General features: G+C 37.0%; 2 protein-coding genes across 9 annotated transcripts in view; one reads left to right on the top strand and one right to left on the bottom strand.

Moving 5' to 3' along the window:
- APPL2 (adaptor protein, phosphotyrosine interacting with PH domain and leucine zipper 2) overlaps positions 1 to 9935 on the top strand; it is a 51648-nt gene extending 41713 nt beyond the window's left edge. For 2 of the 3 annotated variants that reach the window (XM_070789651.1, XM_019961232.2), the window contains 7 exons: positions 136 to 294; positions 450 to 502; positions 2081 to 2255; positions 6142 to 6178; positions 6569 to 6709; positions 7512 to 7559; positions 8807 to 9935. In XM_070789651.1, coding sequence (XP_070645752.1) covers positions 136 to 294; positions 450 to 502; positions 2081 to 2255; positions 6142 to 6178; positions 6569 to 6709; positions 7512 to 7559; positions 8807 to 8941 — 748 coding nt within the window. In that variant the 3' untranslated portion in view covers positions 8942 to 9935. The remainder of the gene's footprint in view (positions 1 to 135; positions 295 to 449; positions 503 to 2080; positions 2256 to 6141; positions 6179 to 6568; positions 6710 to 7511; positions 7560 to 8806) is intronic. The other variant, XM_019961233.2, reaches the window with a different exon arrangement.
- A 3179-nt stretch (positions 9936 to 13114) lies between these two features.
- WASHC4 (WASH complex subunit 4) overlaps positions 13115 to 23794 on the bottom strand; it is a 57653-nt gene continuing 46973 nt past the window's right edge. For 2 of the 6 annotated variants that reach the window (XM_070789647.1, XM_070789650.1), the window contains 5 exons: positions 21829 to 21976; positions 18905 to 19001; positions 18106 to 18302; positions 17678 to 17777; positions 13115 to 15735 (listed from right to left, as the gene is read on the bottom strand). In XM_070789647.1, coding sequence (XP_070645748.1) covers positions 15668 to 15735; positions 17678 to 17777; positions 18106 to 18302; positions 18905 to 19001; positions 21829 to 21976 — 610 coding nt within the window. In that variant the 3' untranslated portion in view covers positions 13115 to 15667. The remainder of the gene's footprint in view (positions 15736 to 17677; positions 17778 to 18105; positions 18303 to 18904; positions 19002 to 21828; positions 21977 to 23794) is intronic. The other 4 variants (XR_011566670.1, XR_011566669.1, XM_070789648.1 and 1 more) reach the window with 4 other exon arrangements.

Genomic DNA, 23794 nt, shown 5'->3' with positions numbered 1-23794 from the left:
GGTAGAGTAAGTTACATCTTCTCCCTTATCTACCTGTAAAAGTCACATAGGCATTTGACATATATTCATTTGATTGTAAAAACTTAAGGTCAAAAGGCATTAAAAAAAATTTTTTTTTTCAACTTTGTACCCCAGCCAGAACGTGAAAAGTTCAGAGATGGAAAACGACAAGATAGTTCCAAAAGCAACAGTCACTATACCCGAAGCTGAACAACTGATTGCACCTGGAACACCTATTCAGTTTGACATTGTACTTCCTGCTACAGAATTCCTTGATCAGAACAGAGGCGGCAGGTATGGGCTAATAAGGGGGGTTGTTTCTGGGAGAATGTCGTTCCCCTCCCGCCCCCCACCCCCAGAGACCGTCCCCTTCTGGCGTAGAGTTCAGGTGTTAAGCGTTCTTTGAACTGAAGCCCTTGGGATTGTTTTGACTCTGGCTGTCCCCCTAGGCGTACCAACCCCTTTGGTGAAACTGAGGATGCGACATTTCCAGAAGCAGAAGGTAAGTGGCTTGTTTTGTGTGCTTTTTCTTTGCCCAGCAGAGAATAATCAGGGCCCTTGAAGTAAGATGTGAAGTCATGTTCCAAAAAGCTTTGACTTGAACTATGAATTGAAATTATGACCCACAGATGTTGTGTGTGAAAACTCATTAGGACACAATGCCGATAGAACAGGTCTAGCGTAAAAACTGAGGGGTGCAAGATTTTCTGCAAGCATTGTACCATTTAGCCACATCCATAACCTTTTGGTAGCTCCTGCAGAGCAATGTTGCCGAATCTAAATCTGCTATCACATTACTGCAAAACAGACTCCAAGAGGATAAAATCCAGATGAGTCATAAATATGCTATTTTAAAAATAACTCATTCTTAAATTTGAAGGTGACATGAAATATGGGGGGGGGGATAAAAGTTATTTAATTCATTATAATTCAGATTGTTGTCTGATTTACATTCTTGTAAGGTGCATAAGAACATACCCGATAGAGCTAACCTGCTGCCCCACAGAGCTGCAGCTCCCAGCCGGGACAGTTTAGAAGTGCTGGCAAGGCCTTTTTAACACAGCTTCCTGACTGAAGCCACAGAATGTCATTAGAATGAAATGCCACTTATTTAAAAGTAGGACTTGTGAAGAGGCATTCCTCATAGCTTTAGGCAAAAAAATGAAAAATTATGTTATTAAATAGGCTGTGCCTCAGATCTGACTCTTTAGCTGACTTTTCACAGTCCACGTTATTTGTTACTGGTCTATACAGAAAACGTCAAACTTGTAAAAACTATCTTCATATGGGAGTAACCGTTTATATAACATGTCAGTTATATTTTCCTAATTTGTTTTTTCACCATTCAGATATTTTTTAGGGGCTAGGATACTAATAGGGAAGACAAGTGAAGAAAATGTAGGCTTTTTACTTTCAAATGGTGGAAAGGAGAACTATTGTTCTTATAGGAAAAAAAAAGATCTTTCAAACCTTCTTCATGATTTTCCAGCTGTGATTGCTGTTAGTGTTTGTCAGGTTATGTGTCATTATCAAGAAGCAAATACTGTAAGCTCATTAGCATCAAATAAGTTAACAGTTTGAGACCTCCCAGAGTTTATGGAATGTCATCACTGCCTTTCAGTAATCAATGATGTGCATAAATTGAGTGAGATCCAACATCAGGTCTTACTTTCTTCAAATACATTTTCTTCTATAAGAGGATTTTATCAGCAGGCCAAAGTAATGAATGAATGTTCTATTATCTGGAAAAGCTCATTTTCAGAGAAAAGGTAAGATGATATACTAGTGGTCACGTAGAGTTTTAGTGCTAGAAGGACATTCATCTGGTTTCATTTTATAGATGAAGAAAAAGGTGCTTTTCTAGTCTAATGAATAGTTCCAAACAGACAAAATAATAGACAATAGAAGATTCAGAGCTTTGGTGGTTTGTGGTTTACATAATCAGAGTAATGAGAAGTTTTGGCTTTAGAAAGCCCTTCAGAAAGCAAGAAAAACCTGATGTTGGCCTGTCCTCAGACCAGCACGTGGGTCGGCAGGCAGGAAGTGAACATGATCCTGAGCCGAAAATGCTCTCTTGCAGATTCTCTTTTGCAGCAGATGTTTATAGTTCGGTTTTTGGGATCAATGGCAGTCAAAACAGACAACACTACGGAAGTGATTTACGAAGCAATGAGACAAGTATTGGCTGCTCGGGCTATTCATAACATCTTCCGGATGACAGAATCCCATCTGATGGTCACCAGTCAGACTCTGAGGTACGTTGTTTCATTTTCGGACTTTCTTACAGCTTCTAATTCCCTGTTAAGTCACTTCTAATCGTCTAGAATGTTCACAGTAGAATACTTGTTTGATTGGATTAAGTGACGACACTATTCGTGTTTCTGCTTTGCTTTTTATAACACGTTTCAATTTCTTAAGATACACTGGCTAAAAGAAGTGCCCTTAAAGACAAAAGCTGATTTCTTTAGAAACTGGTATTTTTAGAGGTGAGTGAATCCTACCCCACTGTGCATAAAGATGCTGTCATTTGAGTGCTACTGTCTCTCAGAGCTTGCAAATGAAAGGGGTTGTTTTTTCTCTTTCACCTCAGAGTACTGTGTAATAAAAATTTAAAAACTGTGAAAACAGACCATGAGCCTGTCTGAGATAACTAGACCACCACAAGGAAAATCTGGTTAATATTTCTTGGGCTGAAAATAAAGCAGCCAAGCCATATCAACTACATGATTTGGGGTTTCAAGTAACGAGAGCTGTATGAATGATGGCAAACAGTGGTCAAGCTGTGGTTGGCACAGGTTTTATTAAGACCTGCACTGTCCATACTGCAGCTACATGGAACGTCTGAAACCTAACTCATCTGAACTGAGAAGTGTACAACACATGCCAATATTTAAGCTCTCATACTATCATACCCACCTCAGGGAGAAAGCAAAGTAATTGTTATGTTAGTAACATGTCTGGCTGGTAGTATTTTTAATCTATTATATTAATTTCACTTGCTTTCACTTTTTTCTTGATGCAGCTGCTAGAAACTTTTGAATTACACATAAGAAGCTTACATTAAATTTCTATGGGACAGCAGCACTGCTTTAGAGTCTTATTCCTGACTCTGGCATTTATTAGTTGTTTGAACTTGAGCAAGTTACTTAAGCTTTGTGCCTCGGGTTCTTCAGTTATAAAATGAAAACAACCTTATCCACTCCACATAGTGTTGTCATGAGGAATGAGTTAATTCATGTAAAACATTTACAGCCATCACTGGCACATAGAAAGGGCTCAATAAATAAATGTTAAGTTTCAAAAAAAGTTAACCAGTACTTCGGCAAAAATCAGAATATAGTTTCTTCCATTTATTAAAATCAGTCCTTTTCATGTGTTACAAACCTACTAAGAATGAGGGTTGTTTTTTTTTTACAACTCATTCATTTTAATTGGAGGCTAATTACTTTACAATATTGGGGTGGTTTTTGCCGTACAGCCACGGGTGTACATGTGTCCCCCATCCTGAACCCTCCTCCCCATCCTCCCCCACCACCCCTCTGGGTTGTCCCAGAGCACTGGGTTTGAGTGCCCTGCTTGGAGAATGAGGTTCTTATGAATAAAAACTTACATTTATTTAAAGCTTTTCTCCAAGTATGCCCTGGACCTTTCATAGGCATTGGCTCATTGTTCTTATAATCACCACCAAAAAGATGAAATTTATGTAAAAGCACTGGGAAAAAACATAGTGCATCAAAGAACACGATCCCAAAAAAAGTGCAAAGACAACACAGAATGGGAGAAAACATTTTCAAATCCTTTATCTAATACACAGAACTCTCACAAATGAACAAAGGAAAAACTCAGTTTAAAAACGGACAAAGGACTATCTATTCCTCCAAAGATAGGTAACTGGCCAAAAGCACATGAAAATATGCTCATGTCATTAGTAACTAACATGTAAATCATATCCAGAACCACTTCATAACCCACTAGGACGACTATAGATTTTAAAAAAATAGAAAATAGGTGTAAGCAAGTATGTGAAGCAACTGGAACCCATTGCTGGTGGGCATGTAAGATGGGTCAGCCACTGTGGGAAGTAATTTGGCAGTTCCTTTGGAACTTAAACATAGAATTCCATTCCTGGGTTGATAGCCAAAAGAATTTAAAACAAGTGTTCATATGAGAGTACTATACACAATAGCCAAAAGGTAGAGAAATAATTCAATGTCCATCAAAAGATGAATATATAAACAAAATGTGGTATATATGTACAGTGGGATACTACTCAGCCTTAAAAAGAAATGGGGGTTCAAGAGGGAGGGGACGTATGTATACCTATGGCTGATTCATGCTGATGTATGGCAGAAATTAATACAATAGTGTAAGCAATTATCCTCCAATTAAAAATAAATTTTAAAAAATAAAGTTACTACAACAGATGAACCTTGTAAAGATTATACTAATTGAAAGACACAAAAAAGCCACAATATTGTATGATCATTTATATGAAATACCCAGAATAGGCAAATCTACAAAGATTAGTGAGAACTGCCAAAAACTGAGAAGAAAGGAGAACGGGAAGTGACTGCTCTAACGGATGCAGAATTTCCCTCTGAGGTGATGAAGCTGTTGTAGAACTCGATAATGGTGATGCTTGTTCAATCCTGTGATGTGTTAAATATCAAGAATGGTGAATTTGATGTTAGGTGTATTTTACCACTACATACACACACATCCTTATATGAGAATTCGTTAAGTTTTTAGAAGTCACACAGAAAATCAGATCTTTAAAAGCAAATACAGGTTACCTGTTATACACAGTAAACTATAAGTTTTAAGTTTCCATTTATAGAAAACTTTTACAAAATACTTTGGTTATCCCAACTTAAGGGAAATTGCTTATGATGTATATTTTAAAAATCATTAAATTCATACTGACTAATGAAGACATAAATTATTATTTAGCTTTGTAGCTTAAAATTCCATGCACATTTTGTTAACCACCTCTTTGAAGTTTACGGAGGTTCTTATCCCAGTTTTACGAAGCAGATGAGAGAAGTCAGGGTAACTTGCATAAGATAAAAGTTAGTATTCAGGAATTTAGTCTTGAGCCCTCTGATGATAAATATTGTGCTTTAACAAATATAAGTGTATATTTTTCAAACTGTTACCATGGGGTAGGAGACAGCTTTGTTGAAATATAATTTTACATACTGTATAATTTACCTATTTGCAGTGTTTTTTAGCATGTACATACTTGTACAACTGTCACCCAGTTTTAGAACATTTTCATCATCCCCCCCCCAAAAAACTCACACCCATTAGCAGTCACTCCCTTTCCCCTGAAACCTGCTCAGTCCTAGCCACTAATCTGTTTTAACAGATTTTCCTATTCTGGACATTCCATATAAATAGAATTATAACCATCTTTTAACAAAGCAAATAGATATTTCACTTTCACTTATGAAACAGCACATCAGTAATAACTTACATACACAATACTATGTTTTAGAAAGTAGAAATTTGTATCTATAAAATAACAGTAAATTCTATAAGGTAGTTTTCTCAGACATGGATGATGCTTAAAATCCTTTTAAGAGAGTATCTAGAATACCTTCCTAAAGTTACTCCTCCTACACCCAAACTGACAGTTTGGTTAAATCTGGGAATAGTTCTGTTAGGGAACAGTTCTGTTAAATCCCTTAACTGTTCTCACCTCTACCCCATGCTTTTGAGAAAACTTGTTAAAACTGAGAAGTATATGGTTCTGGTACTTTAAGAGAAACAGGCTGATAGGAATTTCTGAGGCGGCGGCTGCAGAGTATTATCCATCCATGTTAATTTTTCTGGAGAATTGTAATGCTGCCTCTTTGGATAAGCACTAAAATGCTGTGAAATCCACTATTTGCCATCATCTTCCATTAAAGATGTCCTGAGGTTTAACTGCACAGGTTCGGTCAAGGCAGAAACCAGGGCACTCACTCCCTTTGGATGGTCCCATGGTGCTCTCACCTTGCCCTCAACCAGACAAAAACATATGAAAATATGTTTTCATATTTAAAGTTTTGTGTGGTTTCCTGCTGAAGTTCTACAAACTCATCTAAGAATATAATTTTATCCAACATTTGTGATATAATGAATCTCTTAAAATTTCAGGTTGATAGATCCCCAGACTCAAGTAACAAGGGCCAATGTAAGTACCCTGCTGCATGCTGACTGTAGTGATTACTCTCTAACTCACCTTTGTGGTCACTGGAAACACACTGTGCACTTAAAAAACTTACTTGCCAATTAAACGTCACCAGTAGTGTGCACTGTTTTTATGGAAAGTGAAAGTGAAGTCACTTAGTCGTGTCTGACTCTTTGCGACCCCATGGACTGTAGCCCACCAGGCTCCTCCGTCCATGGGATTCTCCAGGCAAGAATACTGGAGTGGGTTGCCATTTCCTTCTCCAGGGGATGTTCTCGACCCAGGGATCAAACCCAGGTCTTCCGCACTGCGGGCAGATGCTTAAACCTCTGAGCCGCCAGGGACCCTAATTCATTTGTTGCATAGTAATAGTCTATTCCTGTTTTTTTCTAGTTTGAACTCACCAGTGTCACCCAGTTTGCTGCTCATCAAGAAAACAAGAGACTGGTTGGCTTTGTGGTCCGCTTGCCTGAATCCACAGGCGGAGAGTCTCTGAGCACATATGTTTTTGAAAGCAACTCAGAAGGCGAAAAGGTCTTGTTATTTTCTTCATCTTAAGATGCCACAAAGGTGGCCGAGATAGCAGCTCAGTTGGGAGAGCATTAGACTGAAGATGCCAAATATTTCAGTCCAGAGATATTTAAAGGGTTATTTTGCACAAACCTCTTCAACATTTAGTTAACTACTCTTCAGGTCCCCACTGAGGAGTTTAAGAATACCTCCTACGAAGGCCCCACTGAAAACTGGAGTAAAACTTCCATATGGAAAGTACCTATCAAGCAAAAAGAGTGAAGAACTTTAATGGTGAAATATAATTGCTTAGGAGAGATAAGGAAATGTTAAAAAGCAGTTCACCTTAAATTTCTATTTTTAAAAGTTACAATGGAGAAAATCTTTTCTCAGGGAGGAAACCAAGGAAGCAGATGTGAGGAAAGTACATCTAAACCATTCTTTAGTATGAAACTCTGTGGCTGCCTTTGCTACTTGGAATTAATCAAAATGATTCAACCTTCTTTCAGGAAGTATCTGTTAAGCACTGTGTGTATGAACATGCAGTGGCTAAATATGGTTGAGAGAAAGGAAAAAAGTACCTGGTAAGAATTTTAGACTGTTTAATAAGGTCAGTTTGCACTTAACATAAAGTGGCAACAAGAGACCAGTACAGGTGGACGCTAGTGTTCCAAAGCCCCATCTGACGAACTTCCTGCAGCCAGATCCTCTGCCTCCGTGGTGATGTGATCAGACTGTGACCTCACTATACTTTCAGAGTCACATTTTCTTCTAAAGTTCTTATCCTTTTCTGCCTTTGCCAAACACTGCTTTTCTTTTTTTGCAGATATGTTATGCTATTAATTTGGGAAAAGAAATCATTGAGGTTCAGAAGGTAAGGTTCATTTTAGTGCTGGCTGAACAACTCAAAAGGTATCTGTATACTTACCTTTCTCTCAAAAAGAAAAGCGATGCTCACTAGGCAGGGTGGCCACGTCTGGGACTTCCTTTTAAGCCTTCTGTGTGCCAGGCATTTGTGATCAGCTAGTTCCTGTCACTGGAAACACGTGGCGTTGCTAACAAATACCACGGCTACAGCCTTGGTGGTTGGCTAGGTTTCCTCTGTTTCAGATTAAAGGACACTCACTAACCAGTATCTGCTGTGTGCTCTAAGGCCTCACTCCCCAGTGTGGTCACAGGCCCAGCAACACTGACTGAGATGTTATCTGGAAACTGTCTGGAAGTGAAGACTCTCAGACCTATCAGTAGTACCCAACTAATTTTTGAGAGCAAATTCTGTGTAAGAAAAATCCTTGCGGTTATAGCATTGAGCCAGAGACACAGTTCCTGCCCCCAGGGGTTTCTAGTTCAGCACTGCCCAGAACTTTCTGCAGTAACGGAGATGGGCTGTTTAATATGCAGATTGAATGTGGCTAGTGTGACTAAGGAACTGGATTTGAAATTTTTAGTTTTAACTAATGTAAATAGTAATGTGTAGCTAGTGGGTATCACACTTGTGCAGTTCTAATCCATCAGGGAGGGGCAGGCAGGTCAAGGACTAGGACCAACATAATGAAAAAATAAGACTCGCGGCAAGTTTGTATCTTATGGTATGGATCAGAGTTGCCAAACTTTCTATAAAGGGCCGGAAGATAAACCTTTCCAGGCTCACCATCTCTGCTGCCAAACGACTCAACTCTGCTGTTTTAACATAAAAGCAGCCATAGTATGTAAATGAATTGGCATGGCTATATTCCAATAAAACTATAAAAACAAGTGGTGAGCCAAACGGCCATAGTTGGCAATTCTTGGTATAGAGTAAAAGGAAAAAAAGGAGTTTAAAGACAGCGGTCAGGGCTGTGAAAGAAATTCCTCTCTGGACTCTTTCCACAAAGATGATTCTGAAGTTTGCTATGTAAATGGTATTTTGGCTGACAGGTACAACCTTAGCCTAGTTTTTGGGAGAATATAATTGAGGTTTGTTTGTTTTTTTTTTTTTTAAGAGATGTAAGAAGGTATACCTAAGACAAGAGTCAGAAGAAATGAGGCTAGATTACAGAATATAATGACAACCAAACCAAAGGGGTTTTAAGTGCATTTTAAGTGTTTTCTTTTCTCCTTCTTAAACTCCCGTAACTTCAGGATCCAGAAGCACTGGCTCAATTAATGCTGTCCGTACCACTAACCAATGATGGAAAATATGTACTATTAAACGATCAACCAGATGACAATGATGGAAGTCCAAGTGAAAATAGAGGCGCAGAATCTGAAGCATAACTTCCTTGCGCCTCTGGGTGAAGAGCACCCAGGAAGGAGAGCTACCTCCTTAAGGGTTTTCAACCTCTCTGATACATACAGGCACACCACCTGGTTTCAGAATGCTGACAATCGCTTGTGGAATGTACTCTTGATGCCTTGATACTGAGACTTGGGAGGGAAACAGTAAGAAATGGTTGACAACATACCCATCTACAAATGTTATTTTAGGTGCTTTGTGGTAAGTCCTTCTCTTAGATTGCATTGTTCAGTGCTCAGAATGAAAGCTATGAAAAAAATGCATTGTTCACTTTATTTCAATGTCATCTCTTTTTCAGTATCCTTTAAAAAAAATGGTAAACGTCTAGATTTATAATTTGATAGACACTAAATATTTCCTATTAATATAATCTATTTTTGTATTTTAATGAAACTGTTAAGTGCCTGTCATTAGGAAACTGGTCTGTTTATAATCAAGTCTGTCTCATCATTTGACCTAACAGAATTCATTTGTGCAGTCAGGTGATGAGCCCTGTGCTTTGAAGTCCGGGACGCGAGCACTAGCAGAAATGCAGGTCTAGTTTTGGTAACTGTTCAAACATCACACGATAAAAAGACGAGCAGATAAGTACCACAAAAGATGTCTGACTTTACAGTGGAACCTTAACGAACCAGCATTTGGAAGTGTATGGGCCTTTAGATACTGTTTTTAGGGGTGGAGCACCATGGACAGTGTACAGCTCCACCAATTTCTATTTCTTCTGAGCCAGACCCTCCTTAAAGAAGGGAACCAATGAATTTTTAAACTCACTTGAAGCACAGCTGGCCATGGGGCTTGGTAGAAAAGTTCCTATTTTCACCCTGACACATAAGTTCTAGACATCCTAGCCCATTAGGAAATAAGCGTAATGATCTTTAATTGATACAATGTATTTAATTATAACCAAGTTCAACAGAAATACCACTGTCTTTGTAATAAATTAACCTAGCAATAAACGCTAGCAAATAAAAACTATCATTGTTTCTTTTTCTTTTTGTGATTATTTTCTACAACATCCATGAAAGAAAACTAAAGCTGTTTCTGTAGCTTGAACAGCTAATTAAAAACAAAAACCAAAAACCAAACCCCAGGACATAATGAAATCGCAGCAGAGGGTTATGTATTATGCAAGGTGAGTGGAATAACGTGATCTCAAGGCCAAATTTTTAAAAGGTGCTGCTTTTTAAATGGATTAATAAAACAACTTTTGTAACTCAAAATTAAGAGGTGCCATCAGAAACACAGTGAGCTGGTCAAAACAGTATGAAATTATACACCATAAAATCCTAGCATAACCATAGTCGCTCATAGCTCAGCAAGTTCTGACAAGCTTCAAGAGCCACACCCCCTGAATTCTTGCTTAGAACTGTTCAGGGTGTAAAATAATATATCTACATAATAAAACTCAATAAAAATGGATGTTTTTAATTAAAAAATTTTAATAATGTGTAGCCTATGGAAAGTATGGAAGTTCCTTAAAAGATGAAAGAGAGCTACCATATGATCCAGCCTGGGTATGTATCAGTCCTGGGTATGTATCCAGTAAAGATGAAAACTAATTTAAAAGATACATGCAGCACTATTTACACAATAGACAACTGGCTTAAAAAGATGTGGCAAACACACAGGCTTGCTACTCGGCCGTAAAAAAGAATGAAATATTGCCACTGGTAGTAACATGGAGGGACCTAGACAGCACTATACTCAGGGAAGTCAAAGAGCCATGTATCACTTGTATGTGGAACCTGGAGAATAATATAAATCTATGTACAAAACAAAAACAGACCGAGGCACAGAAAACATAGAATAAAATACAAAATGAAATACAAAATTAACTGAGCATCTTCCCAGGAGATAGTGGAGGACAGAGGAGCCTGCTGTGCTGCAGTCCATGAGGTCGCATAGTCACACGACCTAGTGACTGAACAACAAATTCAGCAAACACACATGAGCAAAGATTAGTATCCAGAATATATAAAATATTCCTAAAATTAGTAAGAAAAAAAATGAAAAAAAAAAAAAAGTCATGGAAACATTTCATAGGAAAAAAAGCTCAAACAGAAATACGTTCAATCATATAAAAATCAAGGAAATTCAAATTAAAACCACAGATATGATATTGACCAGACTGCAGAAATCCAGCTCCTGGCAGGGAATGGGAGTCACCTCACCTGCTTCTGGGATGGGACAACAGCCTGGCATTCTCTTCCAGTGAACCTGCAGGTCCACCGGGCCCTACCGCCAAGGAGGGTCACTTGTGACACACACCCGGGGAAATTCCACACACGTTCCCAGGGACAAGTACAAGGACGATTAGAGCAGCGCTATTCACAGTATCCCGAATTTGGAAATAACGCAGATCTTATCAACAGACCAAGTATCTAGGTGTTCATGTAATCCAGTATGAGGGAAATAAAGCTAAATGAACTAGATCTATATACATCAACGTGGATGAATTTCAAAAGTGATACTGAATTAAAGCCTAAGCACACAGAATACCTTTATATTAACTTTAAAAAATAACACAAACATCACCATATTATTGTTTAAAATAATGACAGTTGTAACCCTCAAGAAAAACACAGTGCACTGTGGTTCCCTCTGCAGCAGAAAAGGGAGCAGAGCAGGAGTAATGGGAGCATCCAAGCTCATAACCCACCTGGTGGCTACACAGGCATTCTCTTTTCGATCACTAAATAGTACATACATACTAATATGCTTTTGCATGTATCCGATTTTTAAAAAAAATTTAAAATTCAGAAACAGTGGGTGACTCCCTTTCTCTCAACTGAAATGTGCATTAATGCATAGGAAAGCCCTCTAAAAAATTCACAAGTGCCAATGTAAATGAAAGGTGGGAGGCAGGAAAATGAGACCTTTTCTTAGGCAGCTGGCCTCACCAAACTGATCTCCCAGCACTGCCTTTCGTTGTTTGGCCCCGTGTCAGACCACCTTCAGGGAGGGGCAAGACCTGCCTCACGCTGTCAACACTCCACTGAGCTACAGAGTCAAATACAGACTGTTTATCTTCAAACTTTTCAACAGCTAATAATTACATGCCAAGTAAATTTCTGCCAATAGGAACCACCATAGTAATAGCTAGTATTTATAGCAGTTACTGTTTCCTAATAAAGTGGCTTCATACATATTAACTAAATCCTCAATCTATGAATGATATTATTACACCATTTTAGGCCTCAGGAAATGACGCACAAAAAGGTTAGTAAACTTGTAAGCAGCAACTCAGGATTCAAATCCCTCCTGGTTCCAGTATCTATGCTTCTGCTGCATATTAGCACACAGAAAACCAGAGACAAAGCAACCTCCAAATGTTTCAATGCATTCATCTCTGATGATTCTGATATTCAGTAATTACATCAACTTAAAAGTGCACCTTTAATGCCTGATTACCTTTTGTACACATTCTGCAATGTTTACTGTAACACTACCACCTTTATATAAACAGGAGAGTCTGGGTATAGAAGTGTTAACTTTTTGGCCCCCCACATTAATGATAATGACTGCATTACCAGAGAATGTTTCAATACACAAAGATCTTACATTACAAGGTGACTCCAGAATTATGACATCAGATCTACACGGACTGAGAGAGAAATTTCACCTGTTTTCCCCAAGTATGTTCTCCACTCATGGGAACCAGTGCTATTAGGTAAACTAGGTGATAAAGAAGAACCAAACTATTACAATAGAGGAAAATATCTATACACTTGCCCAAATCAACCTTTCCTATAAGAAATTCCTATATAAACAACTCTCATTTGTCATCACCATCTGAGTTCACTGCACAGTTCTATGACTTCACTTAATAGACCCACTTATTCTGGACTCCTTTTTTAAAACTGAAATCTGTGACAATCTAAACTTTTAATTGTCCTAACATCTAAAAACAAACAAACAAAAAAATGTGGCATTAAATCTCGTAAGAAAAGGAATACCATCAGTCTGAAACTTCTGCAACTTAAGCTGGATAAAGAACTAAAATTATTAAAACTGGCTAAAGTCCACCATTTATATTTGGCCAGTCCAGCATAAAAAAGTAAGAGGACAATGTATGTGATGGTATTGTCTCACCTTTCCCACAACCTTACAAATTTACCACCTCAGAAGAGAAAAGCACAACATCTTCTCCAGCATAGTGTTTAGAACGCTCTCCTTTATTACGCTGGTCCAGTCCAAGTCATGATTGCAAATGGCACTACAGCACCACAGATTAATGATCCCCTCCCAGGAGTAAGATTTAAAATTATACGCTCATTTGGGTTCTTTTATTTGAAAACAGCAAGCAACAGAAAGATTAAAAATATAAAAAGCAAAGAGAACAAAAAGTCCACCTGGACTACACAGAGGAGCCAATACCAATTTTATACTTGAAATGTCTTGCCTATATGCTTGCAAGCATTTGTTTAAAGACATTTCCACATACTATTAAAGGGAACTCCAGAAAGAGTAAGAACTACTGGTTTAAGACATTCAATTCTGAACAAACATCCAAAGGAAGTACATTTTGGAAATTGCATTTATTCATGTTCTATTATACATATTGTATTCTCTTAGAACTGGGGGAGAGGAAAGCCCCCACTTAAGGGAGATAACAAACTTACCATCTTTTATAAAATCTAATTAGAATTGACAATGTTATGGTTAGTCTTTAATTCCTGAGAATTTGAACATTAAGTTTTCTGTGAATTCACAACAAATGCGCACACAAATTTTAAATTGCAGTATGTCTGAAAAAAATAAAAATGTTAACATTAATACACTGGCAAGGAAAACCATCATCTAAACTGTGCATTAACTTAGGTGTGAGACACTCAGCCCTGCTGCTCTGCACTGCAACAGCATTTAAATATGCGTACTTTTTCAGAGATGTCAAATAAGTAAATTTATTATACCTTATCCAGTCTGCAGTGACACATTATTTTGAACTAAAGGTAAAACTTGATCTCTCACATTTTTCATAATCATAGGTATCCATGGAGTCAGCATGTGACCTCTATCTAGTATGGATAAAATAACTGACATGTGGGGAAAATGACAGAAACCTTTGATTCTCTTCTAATTAGAATTTCTATTAAAGGAAACGATTTTAGGGAAGTTAGAGAAGAAAAAAAAAGTAATACTGTTGCTATGAAATGGTGACCAATTTGATAGAGTCAAATGCAAGATCATTACTATAAACATTTAAGACAAAATATAAATTATTAATTATGCAGCATGCTTCAGGGCCATTTCTACAATTAGTATGAATTACAAATATTAAATGCCTTTAATCCATCCATTGTACATAATTCTATAAGTCATGTTGACACAATAAAAAACATTTCCTACCTATTCTGTTTCTTCTGAATTTTAACAGTGAAAGTGTTTATCTTGAGCTGGGAAAGTTACCCTGACTGTGACCAATGAGAACAGACAGGGCATTGTACACCCATTCCAAAAGCTGGAAATCAAACAACGTTAGAATTACTCACAAAATTTACCCAAAGAAATGCTTTATAGGCAAGTGCAATGGAAAAATCAAGTATTTCCTAAAATAACATTAGTATTACATGTAAAGTTTCAAACTTTGTTTTCACTGTAAAGGTATCATTGTATTATATTAAAATATTATAGGCCATGATTAACCATTTTACTATTAACTGATATAATCTTTACAAAAATAAAGCTAATAATAGCTTGTCCAGAACTAAATTTACTCTAAATCTTTCTGTACTTTTTAAATCAGTAAAATGATTTAGTTATTTAGAACTTCATTCTCACAGTGGTAATTTTTTTAAAGCCTGCACAGTGCTAAATCTGATTTCTTAGATTATACTTGGTTTAAAGAAAAAAAATCTGCCCAAACCATCACCAAGACTTCAACTGAACCTAATGTAGAAGAAACCTGAGTTTGGATGTAGAAGTAAGAATTCATTCAGTTTTCTCTGGTATCATATATGCCTTCAGCCAAAAGTAAAGCGTCAAGCAGGACTCTATGGCTTTATCTGTATTTTCCTCCATCTTGAGTATTAAGTAAATCTTAAATTTAAAGCAGTTGTTGGAGGTTAAATAAGTTCTCAAAGCAATGTAAACGAGTTATAAAATACCTCACCAGACAGCAGCAGCTCTTGTGAGTCACGTGACATTAACAACGAGCCAGTTCACACTGTACATAAAGGATACACCAGTGCCTCACCTCTAGTGTCAAGACCATCTTCATATATCCCTTTTATAAGAATATTGATATGTATGCTTCATGAATTTCAGCCTCAACTCCTTTTGTTTAAATATATTTACTGGCTGTACATAGTATATGCACTGAATTTCCAATGACTGAGACAAATACGGATCAAAGACCTACGCAAATACAAATTATAAACATCCATGTAGATTATAAGAGATCTGAGGTGGCAGTTTAGGAATGTGGGTTAACCCTTTAACACTTCATTTCAAATACCGGTTCCCAAGCAGGCACACCAAGCCTAAAGTCCAAGAAAAAAATCTAATCTTTAAATCTCATTTTCAACCTTCGAAAAGTACAGCTTTTAGACGGAGAATGGACTTCACTTCAGAGCACTGCCTTAGAGAGATGCAGCATCTAAATGTTTCCCAGAGATGTGGCCCGGGAAACACTCTGTTATTAGCTTATAACATCCATTTCACATACAATTTTGATGATCTCACAGGGGAAACGCAAACCATCAGTATCATTTGACAACAGGATCTGCAGACACCGTGCTGTCGGACAGGTCTCCATTGCTTGTTTTAGTCTCTTCTGAAAGCATGAGTAAAAATAATGGACATATTTATGTTCATTTAAAAAAAACAAACTAAAATCGAGAAGGACAATATTGCTAAATTTCAAATGAACAGAATGTTGCATCTACCAAATACTTCTCTAATATCACAAATTATATACAGTTTATCTGCCTTCATGTTTTAGAACTCTAGGCTAAATACTGCAAATGTGATGTTCTGACTAGTTTGTAATCGGGGTGTGGAACTGTTGAGACATCAGAACTGTGTCTGGAGTGGGGTTGGTTTCACACTGCACATTCCCCCACGTGGGTGAGGAAATTGTAGTGCTGTTACTGGTAAAAACATGACTGCAAATTCACATATAAAATTGTCCAGAATGAATCCCTTCCCAATTATGTTTATAATTTATTTTTAAATGTGATTTTTTTTATTATGAACATAATAAAATGAATTTCTGGCTTTTTGTGCAAAATGTCATATGCATATACTTCATTAACAGAGCAAAACTATTTAGCTAATACATTTAGCAACTCTGACAACTCTGAGCAACCTTTAGCTAACAGCCCTACAGCAGAGCCACCACCCAGGCATCAGGCAGCTATCTGGTGACATATATTAACCCCAAACCCCAGAGAGTTCCTAAAGAACAGCAGTCCAAAGCAAGGAGCTCTTCTGAGACTGCAATGTTCATTTTGTCTTAATGCTCTAGGCCTTCAAAATAAACATCCAGTCCACCTGCAGACAAGGTTCTGGCATCACGACAGGCCTGAGCACAGCCTATGCAGTAACTGAACTACTGAATCTAAACTCTTAGATTCTAATCTAAACTGAACTCACAGTTCAGTTACTAATCTAAACACTTCACGGTTTAGATTATACTGACTCAGATCCTTCCAGATGACTCTGCTAAATATTATTTTTAAATGAATCCAAAAGTAGTAAATATGTATTTTTTCATTTAATAAATACTGAGTATCTTCCCAGCAACAGCCTGAAATCATTTTTCAAGCACACAATTATCAATACTTACTTAGTATCGATTCCAAAAATGCTTGCATATGCTAGTAATACTGATGTAACATTATCAACAGGGAATAGGGTAATGGATGTAAGTGGTCTACAGAAATGAATGATCTCTTCAGTGTGAAATATTTAAAAAATTTAACTGATAAGATTAATAAAAATATCATAGTTCATGAAGTTCTTTTATTCTTGATCGCTGTGATATAAATACGAGTAAGAAGAAAGAAAGCAGGGCAAACACGAAGCCCGTGAAGCTGCTATACGTAGTTCTGAGCGTCCAAAGAGGAAGCCTAAGTGGCGTAACTTCCATAACAGAAAAAGGAAATAACCATTTTTCAGAGAAAACAACTGGTGCTAAATTTCAAATCTGAGAAATGATCATGAGGGTCCCTTAAATATGAAATACTGAAGAATTTACATCCACATAGATTGTATCTGACAGAATCCTCTCCCCAGTGACCATCAGTTATGGCTGTACTGCTCTGATTCTCCAAGGTCTGGCTATAGAGGAGCACAGGAGGCTATTCACTCTGATACTGAAACAGTCTTGACTGTTATGCCTCCTGAGTCACCTGGCCCAGGCATTCAGTCAACATCTAGTCATCAGCAGTTCTGCACTCAGCAGCATTTAGTCTCCTCTAATCTGTTCCTTCTCATCTGCTAACAGTTGAAGGGTGAAAGAAAAAACCCAAACTTTGTATGTACAATTTTAAATTAAGATGAACTGAATAAAGTGTTATTCCAGAATGAAATGCATGTTAAACTTCTTTTCAGTTTCATAAATGATCCACTTAGGCTTTACTTTTAAAAAAAAGGACATTTCTAGGTTTATATATTTTTTCAAAAAGAAAAGTCTGACTAAATAAAATGGGGTATTCAAATCTATTATTGATGAAAGATTTACTAGTCTTTCCAAATAAAAGCCACTCACTAACCTTCTTTCTCTTTCTTTTCTTGGTTTTCTTCAGCCGCAGTCTTGTCAGCTCTGAAGAAAATTCTTGCACTGCTCAGTGAGAAATACAGCAATTCAAATTCCTAAGTAATAAAAATATCAGAAATAAAAGTTGAAAATATGTATTTTAACAAAATATCAAAATTACCATATTTAATATCTCTTCATTTTTCTAAAATGCTCTAGTGAGTGCAAATCATAAATACAGAAACTGAACGAAGCAATCCATCCATTTTAAAGATATGGGTCAAATGGCTTCCAAGTATCATTCATTTAAAAATATACTCTTTATGACCACTGTTCATCTCACCTATTAAAATGGGAGTTTCAATATGATTGACATTTTTTCAGTGATCAAGAAGTAATGGGTATTAAAAAGTCAAACCAGATTTGACTATTATTCTCCTCTACCTGTAGATAAACATCCAGTCGTTTCTGAGTGAGATTCATGGTTTGTAGTAGTTTTTCATCCTGACTAGTTGACTGTACATTCTGTTGCTTAGCAACTGCTCTCATCTCCTTCAGGTATTTCTCTCTAACAGACTGGAACCAGTGAAGTGAGTCAAATTCCTGGTACTGATCCAAAAGCTTCAGAATGTAAGCCACACCTAGTCATCAGCAAAACCAAAATCAAATTACAATGTGTACACAGACTGTATTCTACTCTACCAATAATTCTTAAAATTAACCATTTTAAAATTAATCCTCTTTCCAATTACACTTTACAGCACAAATGAGAAGTTTAGCAACATGGCTTAATTCCTCCTTAAAAAGATGTGATCCTATAAAGAAATCTTTTTTTAAAAAGCCAGTCAAGAAGATAAATAATATGGCTATGAAGATCTGCAGATCACCTGGAGATAACATAGGGCTATAAGAGTGGTTCTACTGCTAAACAGACAAGTGAGGAAACTACAAGGAAACGGGAGAAACTAAATAAAAGATGGTCAGACTGTAAAACTACAACAAAAACAAAGCCTAAATAATTAATCCAAGTGATCAGCAACACCAAAGGAGCATGAACAGTACAAATGATGGGAAACAAGTATTACCAATCAGATGACCCAGCTAAAAAGTAACCAGTAAATAAACACAGCTTGTGAAAAACAAATCTACGCAGAGCACACAGACCTATTCTCAAGCAAACATTTCAAAAAATTCATTGTAAGGTAAACACAAAATTCATGGGAAAAGAATTCATTAAGCTTACCCATGGCAAAGCCATCATCAGTAAAGGCAGCTCCAATTTTATTTTTTTTATTCAACTTCTCCTTGCAACTAATGGAATGCTCTACAAAGTTGAGGGTCTAAAAAGATATAACAACATATCAGAGAAACGACTGTGCTAAAAAGAGTCAGAATTTAGTTCCTGAAACAGACATTTCAAAAATTATAAATAGAATCTCTTCTAAGTTCCTGCCTTTTTGATTTGAAACACTTGCCTCATATAAAAAGCCTCTTGGTGAGATCACAATATGTGTAAGTATCTCATAATGGCTCTTTTCCAAATCCTTTAAATGTCAGCACTCCCTCAATCACCACTTAACCCAAGCACAGTGCCTTGTTATAAGATTCATTCTAAAATATCATGCACATTTTACAGATGAAGGGACTAAGGCTTGAGAAGTTTAGTAACTTCCCGAAAGCCATAATCTAAAGCAAAGCTGAGTCAGAAAAGTAGGTCTGCTTTACTTAAAAGCTTAAGTACTCTGAAACACAGCAATGCTTAGTTCTGCCCACCCAATTCATGCTATAATAGTACTTCTTACCATATTCTTGGCTTAAAAAGCTTAGTGGTCATTTGGATAAACAAATTCCCCCCAAAAAGCACTTCCCTAAAAATTTAGCTCCTGTAAAATACCTTAACTAATCACAGCATTTATTCAACAAAGATTTACTGAAACTTACTATGTGTGCTCAGTTGCTTTAGTCGTGTCTGACTATGACCCTCTCTGGACTGTAGGCTCCTCATTCCATGGGATTCTCCTCAGTCCATGGGATTCTCCAGGCAAGAATACTGGAGAGGACTGTCATGCCCTTCTCCAGGGGATCTTCCCAACCCAGGGATGGAACCCATGCCTCCTGTGTCTAATACACTGAAGGTAGGGATGGAACCCATGCCTCCTGTGTCTAATACACTGAAGGTAAATTCTTTATCCACTGAGCCACCAGGGAGGCCCAATTAAATAATTACAGTAAAAAAAATGAATACCATCTAACACTCTACAGGGCAACACTCCTGACAATGACAGAAATGCAGCGCATCTACAGTGTCCAGCCCAGTAAACCACCAGCCGCATCTGGCCACTGTGCACTTGAGATGTGGCTAGTGAAACTGAGTGCCTGAACTTTTTATAAAATTTTAACTAATTTAAGTGGCCACTTGGGGCTATGATAGCACAGTACAGGAATAAAGAGAGGCCTGTTCAAAAATAATTGTGGTACAATATGATAAGTACTACAATAGCTTACACTGGAAACAAGATTATCAAATTTCACTTTTTTTTTGCCTGTAAAACTTACTTGGCAATGAACTGCATTTTGTAAAATCTTTGTTAAAGACTTCTTCCTTAGATATTTCATGGTTTTTTCTGAAATTAGATTAAAACTCAAAAAAACAATAGTGTCCCATACTTTTCTTCTTTGTAGTGTTCTTAACCCACCTGTTTTCTCCATCACTAACTGAATTTTGACAGCTGCCCTGCAAAACTCCTCTTCCTCAGATCCACAAATGGTTCCTCACTGCTGTTTACTATGGCTTCAAATTAAAGAACCATGGTGAGAATTCACCGTGAGTTAACTACATTATTACTGAAATATAACTAAGATAGACTTGCCTCCAGTCTCACAACTATCTGAGTATGAAAAGACAATGCTTATCAGATAAATATGGACATTTTTGCTACATGGTATAACCATTATTATGACAGAGTATTAACAATAAATGTATTTTAAAAAGAAACAATAGAAAGGAAAATGCATGAAGAAAAAAGCTGTCCATAGCCATCAGATACTTTGAATTCATAATAATGGTTCTAAGTTGGCAGACTACAGTCCATGGGGTTGCAAAGAGCTGGACTTGACTCAGCGACTAACACTTTCACTTTCGGGTTTCCCTGATGGCTTAGACAGTAAAGAATCTGCCTGCAATGTGTGAGACCCTGGTTCAATACCTGGTCAGGAAGATTCCCTCCTCCAGTATTCTTGCCTGGATGATTCCATGGACGAGCCTGGTGGGCTACAGTCCATGGGGCTACAAAGAGTTGAATACGACTGAGCAACTAACAATAGTATGTTAGAATATATATGTTAATTCAGGCAGCAACATTAAAAAAGTTATTGCTCTTGATCAAAGTTAGATGTAATCAGAAGTTACATCTGCTCAGTGATATTTAGACTTTAGAGCTATTCTTTTACAATTTTTTTTTTAAGAAAGAGCTTTGTTAAAGAAACCTTTACAGAAGAATAACTCTTTCCTAATATATACCTCTCTAATCTCTTAACTCCATTTTCCTCACTGTAATAACTGTTTTCATACTGCAATTGTGGTTATTTTTAAGATGTCAACTACAGAACTAGAGCAGCACACACTGTATACGATTAACAAAAATTTAGTTTAGATGTTAATATTTACTACTGAGTAGAGATATGCCATGCTATGCTAAGTTGCTTCAGTCATGTCCAACTCTTTACAACCAATGGTCTGTAGCCTGCCAGGCTCCATCTGTGGTTCTTTACCGCTAGTACCACCTGGGAAGTCCCTTTAAATAGTATGCTTTTAAAAAACACTTCATATTTTAACAGTCTACAATTAATCACTTAAAATGACCTATAATTCAGTCCAAAGATTACATGGTATATATATAAAATAGAATATACGCAAGTAATTTAAATCACACTAGGATTCCTCTGGCAGTTATTAACTCATAAGAATCTATCTTAATTATAAAGAAGTCTCATTCTGCACAGCTAGTAAGTAAAAATTCTAGGCCACATTCACTGAGACCACATTTAGTTTTATCTACAACCAAAAAGTCAACAATACAGTCTGTGTGCATTTCTTGCTGTAAAAAAATAATTGGATCTATTTATTAATACTTTAAAAAATTCATTTTGTGTATTAAAAATACTCACCAGAGGGGGAACAATGATATAGAAATTTCGGAGATGTATATTCTTTGGCCTTCGAAATTCTGGAGCAAAAACATCCACAAGCATTTTGAAATATTCTGTGCCTTCAGCAGAATTTCGTGTGTGATCACTGAGGACTGAATCCAAATGCCTAAAATGCAAAAAAAAGAAAAAAAGTATTTATTTGGCTCCTTTCTCAAAAGAAGGGGAAGCTTTTAAAATCCACCTCTCATTAGTTTAGATGAGAGCACTCAAAAATATGAATTACTGGAAGACATCTCTAAACTTCCTTGGAGTACAGGATGAACTTTTTTTTTTAATGGACAGAAGCTTACCATTGTTTAATTAACTTAGTCCCTAAAAGAGAACATGTAGTGCCTCTTGAAATTTTAGAGTTTTGTATTTCTTCTTCTCAAAATGAACTGTGCAGAAGTCCATTTCATTGTAAATAAATTCCTCTTCATCTTAACTCTCTTCACTAACATTCCTACACTTCCTGACTTCAACTGTAATCTATCTCCTTTTCAAGAATCTAGTTTCCCACTCAACCTTCAGGCTTCCCTCATAGCTCAGTTGGTAAAGAATCAGCCTGCAATGCAGGAGACCCTGTTTCGATTCCTGAGTCGGGAAGGTCCCCTGAAGAAGGACAGGCTATCCACTCTGGTACTCCTGGCCTTCCCTTGTGGCTCAGCTGGTAAAGAATCTACCTGCAAGATGGAAGACCTGGGTTTGATCCCTGCATTGAGAAGATCCCCTGGAGAAGCGAAAGGCTACCCACTCCAGTATTCCGGCCTGGAGAATTCCATGGACTCTATAGTCCGTGAAGTCGAAGAGTCAGACATGCCTGAGCGACCTTCATTCATTCACCGAGTCAACCTTCAGAAACATTAGCTGCTGTTTCTACATCCTTATGTATGGCTATTATCACTTTCAAATTACTATTCCTCCACCAATAAATGGTAGAAATCTCTCTCCTTTGAGATGCATGTGACCCAACTATGTCCAACTATCTAACCACTCCTTCCTGAAAGCAGGCATCTATTAACCATTTTAACCACTTCACTTATCTTGAACTATGATACCTGCTCCAGAAGACATTAATGTCCATTTAGAGAATCAATTTATTATCATAACCTCTTAATTCCCTGACATCACCTGCCATAAACTTTATTTTACTTGATGAGTAAACATCAAGGCAAGAACACAACACAGGTACTCGCCATTACACTGCATCAGGGGGCCCTATGTCAGCATGTAAGGTGGATACATCAGTCTCTCCACTGGAAAGGTGTTTTTTCCCCTTTATGATTAATAATCAATTCGTGAGACAATGTTTTCATAGTGAATACTCTGTTCTCCAAAAATGTTTGAGAATTCATTGATGATTTTTGTCTGATGTCAAGTCCTACAGTGGTAGTTGCAAAACTGGTTTTTCCCCTAAATTTTCTCATCCCTTTCATATTTACTAGCTGGCAATCACTGTAAAAAGGAACTTTCCCTCTGTCTCTCCAACTTTTATTATCACTGTATCACAGATTCTTCTTCAGTATTATGACCAATTTCTACCATTATTCTTTTTGATATTCAAATTGTTTCCACTTCGTCCAAGGGTGCCCCTTCATGCCTGACTCAATAACTGTTTTAGTTATTAATAAGAAAACCCAGTTTTCTAAATACTTAACAATTCTGCATGCCTTTTCAACTTTTAAATTGTGTTCCAAAATCACTACTTAAAAGTCTATACATGTGCACTGTTCAATAAGATTGTCATTAGCTATTTAAATTTAAATGAAATACAGATTTTATTTCAAATCCCTAGTCCATTAGCCCTATTTCCAGTGTTCAACAGCTACATTTGGCAGTGACCACTGTACTGGACACTACTGCTCCAGATTACATAAGGATGGACCAGTATTCTAGAACCATGCTGGCAAAGAGGAATATTAAAAGAGTAAAAAGAAATAGGTAA

This window comes from Bos indicus, chromosome 5 (assembly GCF_029378745.1).
Source record: "Bos indicus isolate NIAB-ARS_2022 breed Sahiwal x Tharparkar chromosome 5, NIAB-ARS_B.indTharparkar_mat_pri_1.0, whole genome shotgun sequence".
NCBI classification, from domain to species: domain Eukaryota; kingdom Metazoa; phylum Chordata; class Mammalia; order Artiodactyla; family Bovidae; genus Bos; species Bos indicus.
This window is presented reverse-complemented; position numbering and strand designations above follow the sequence as displayed.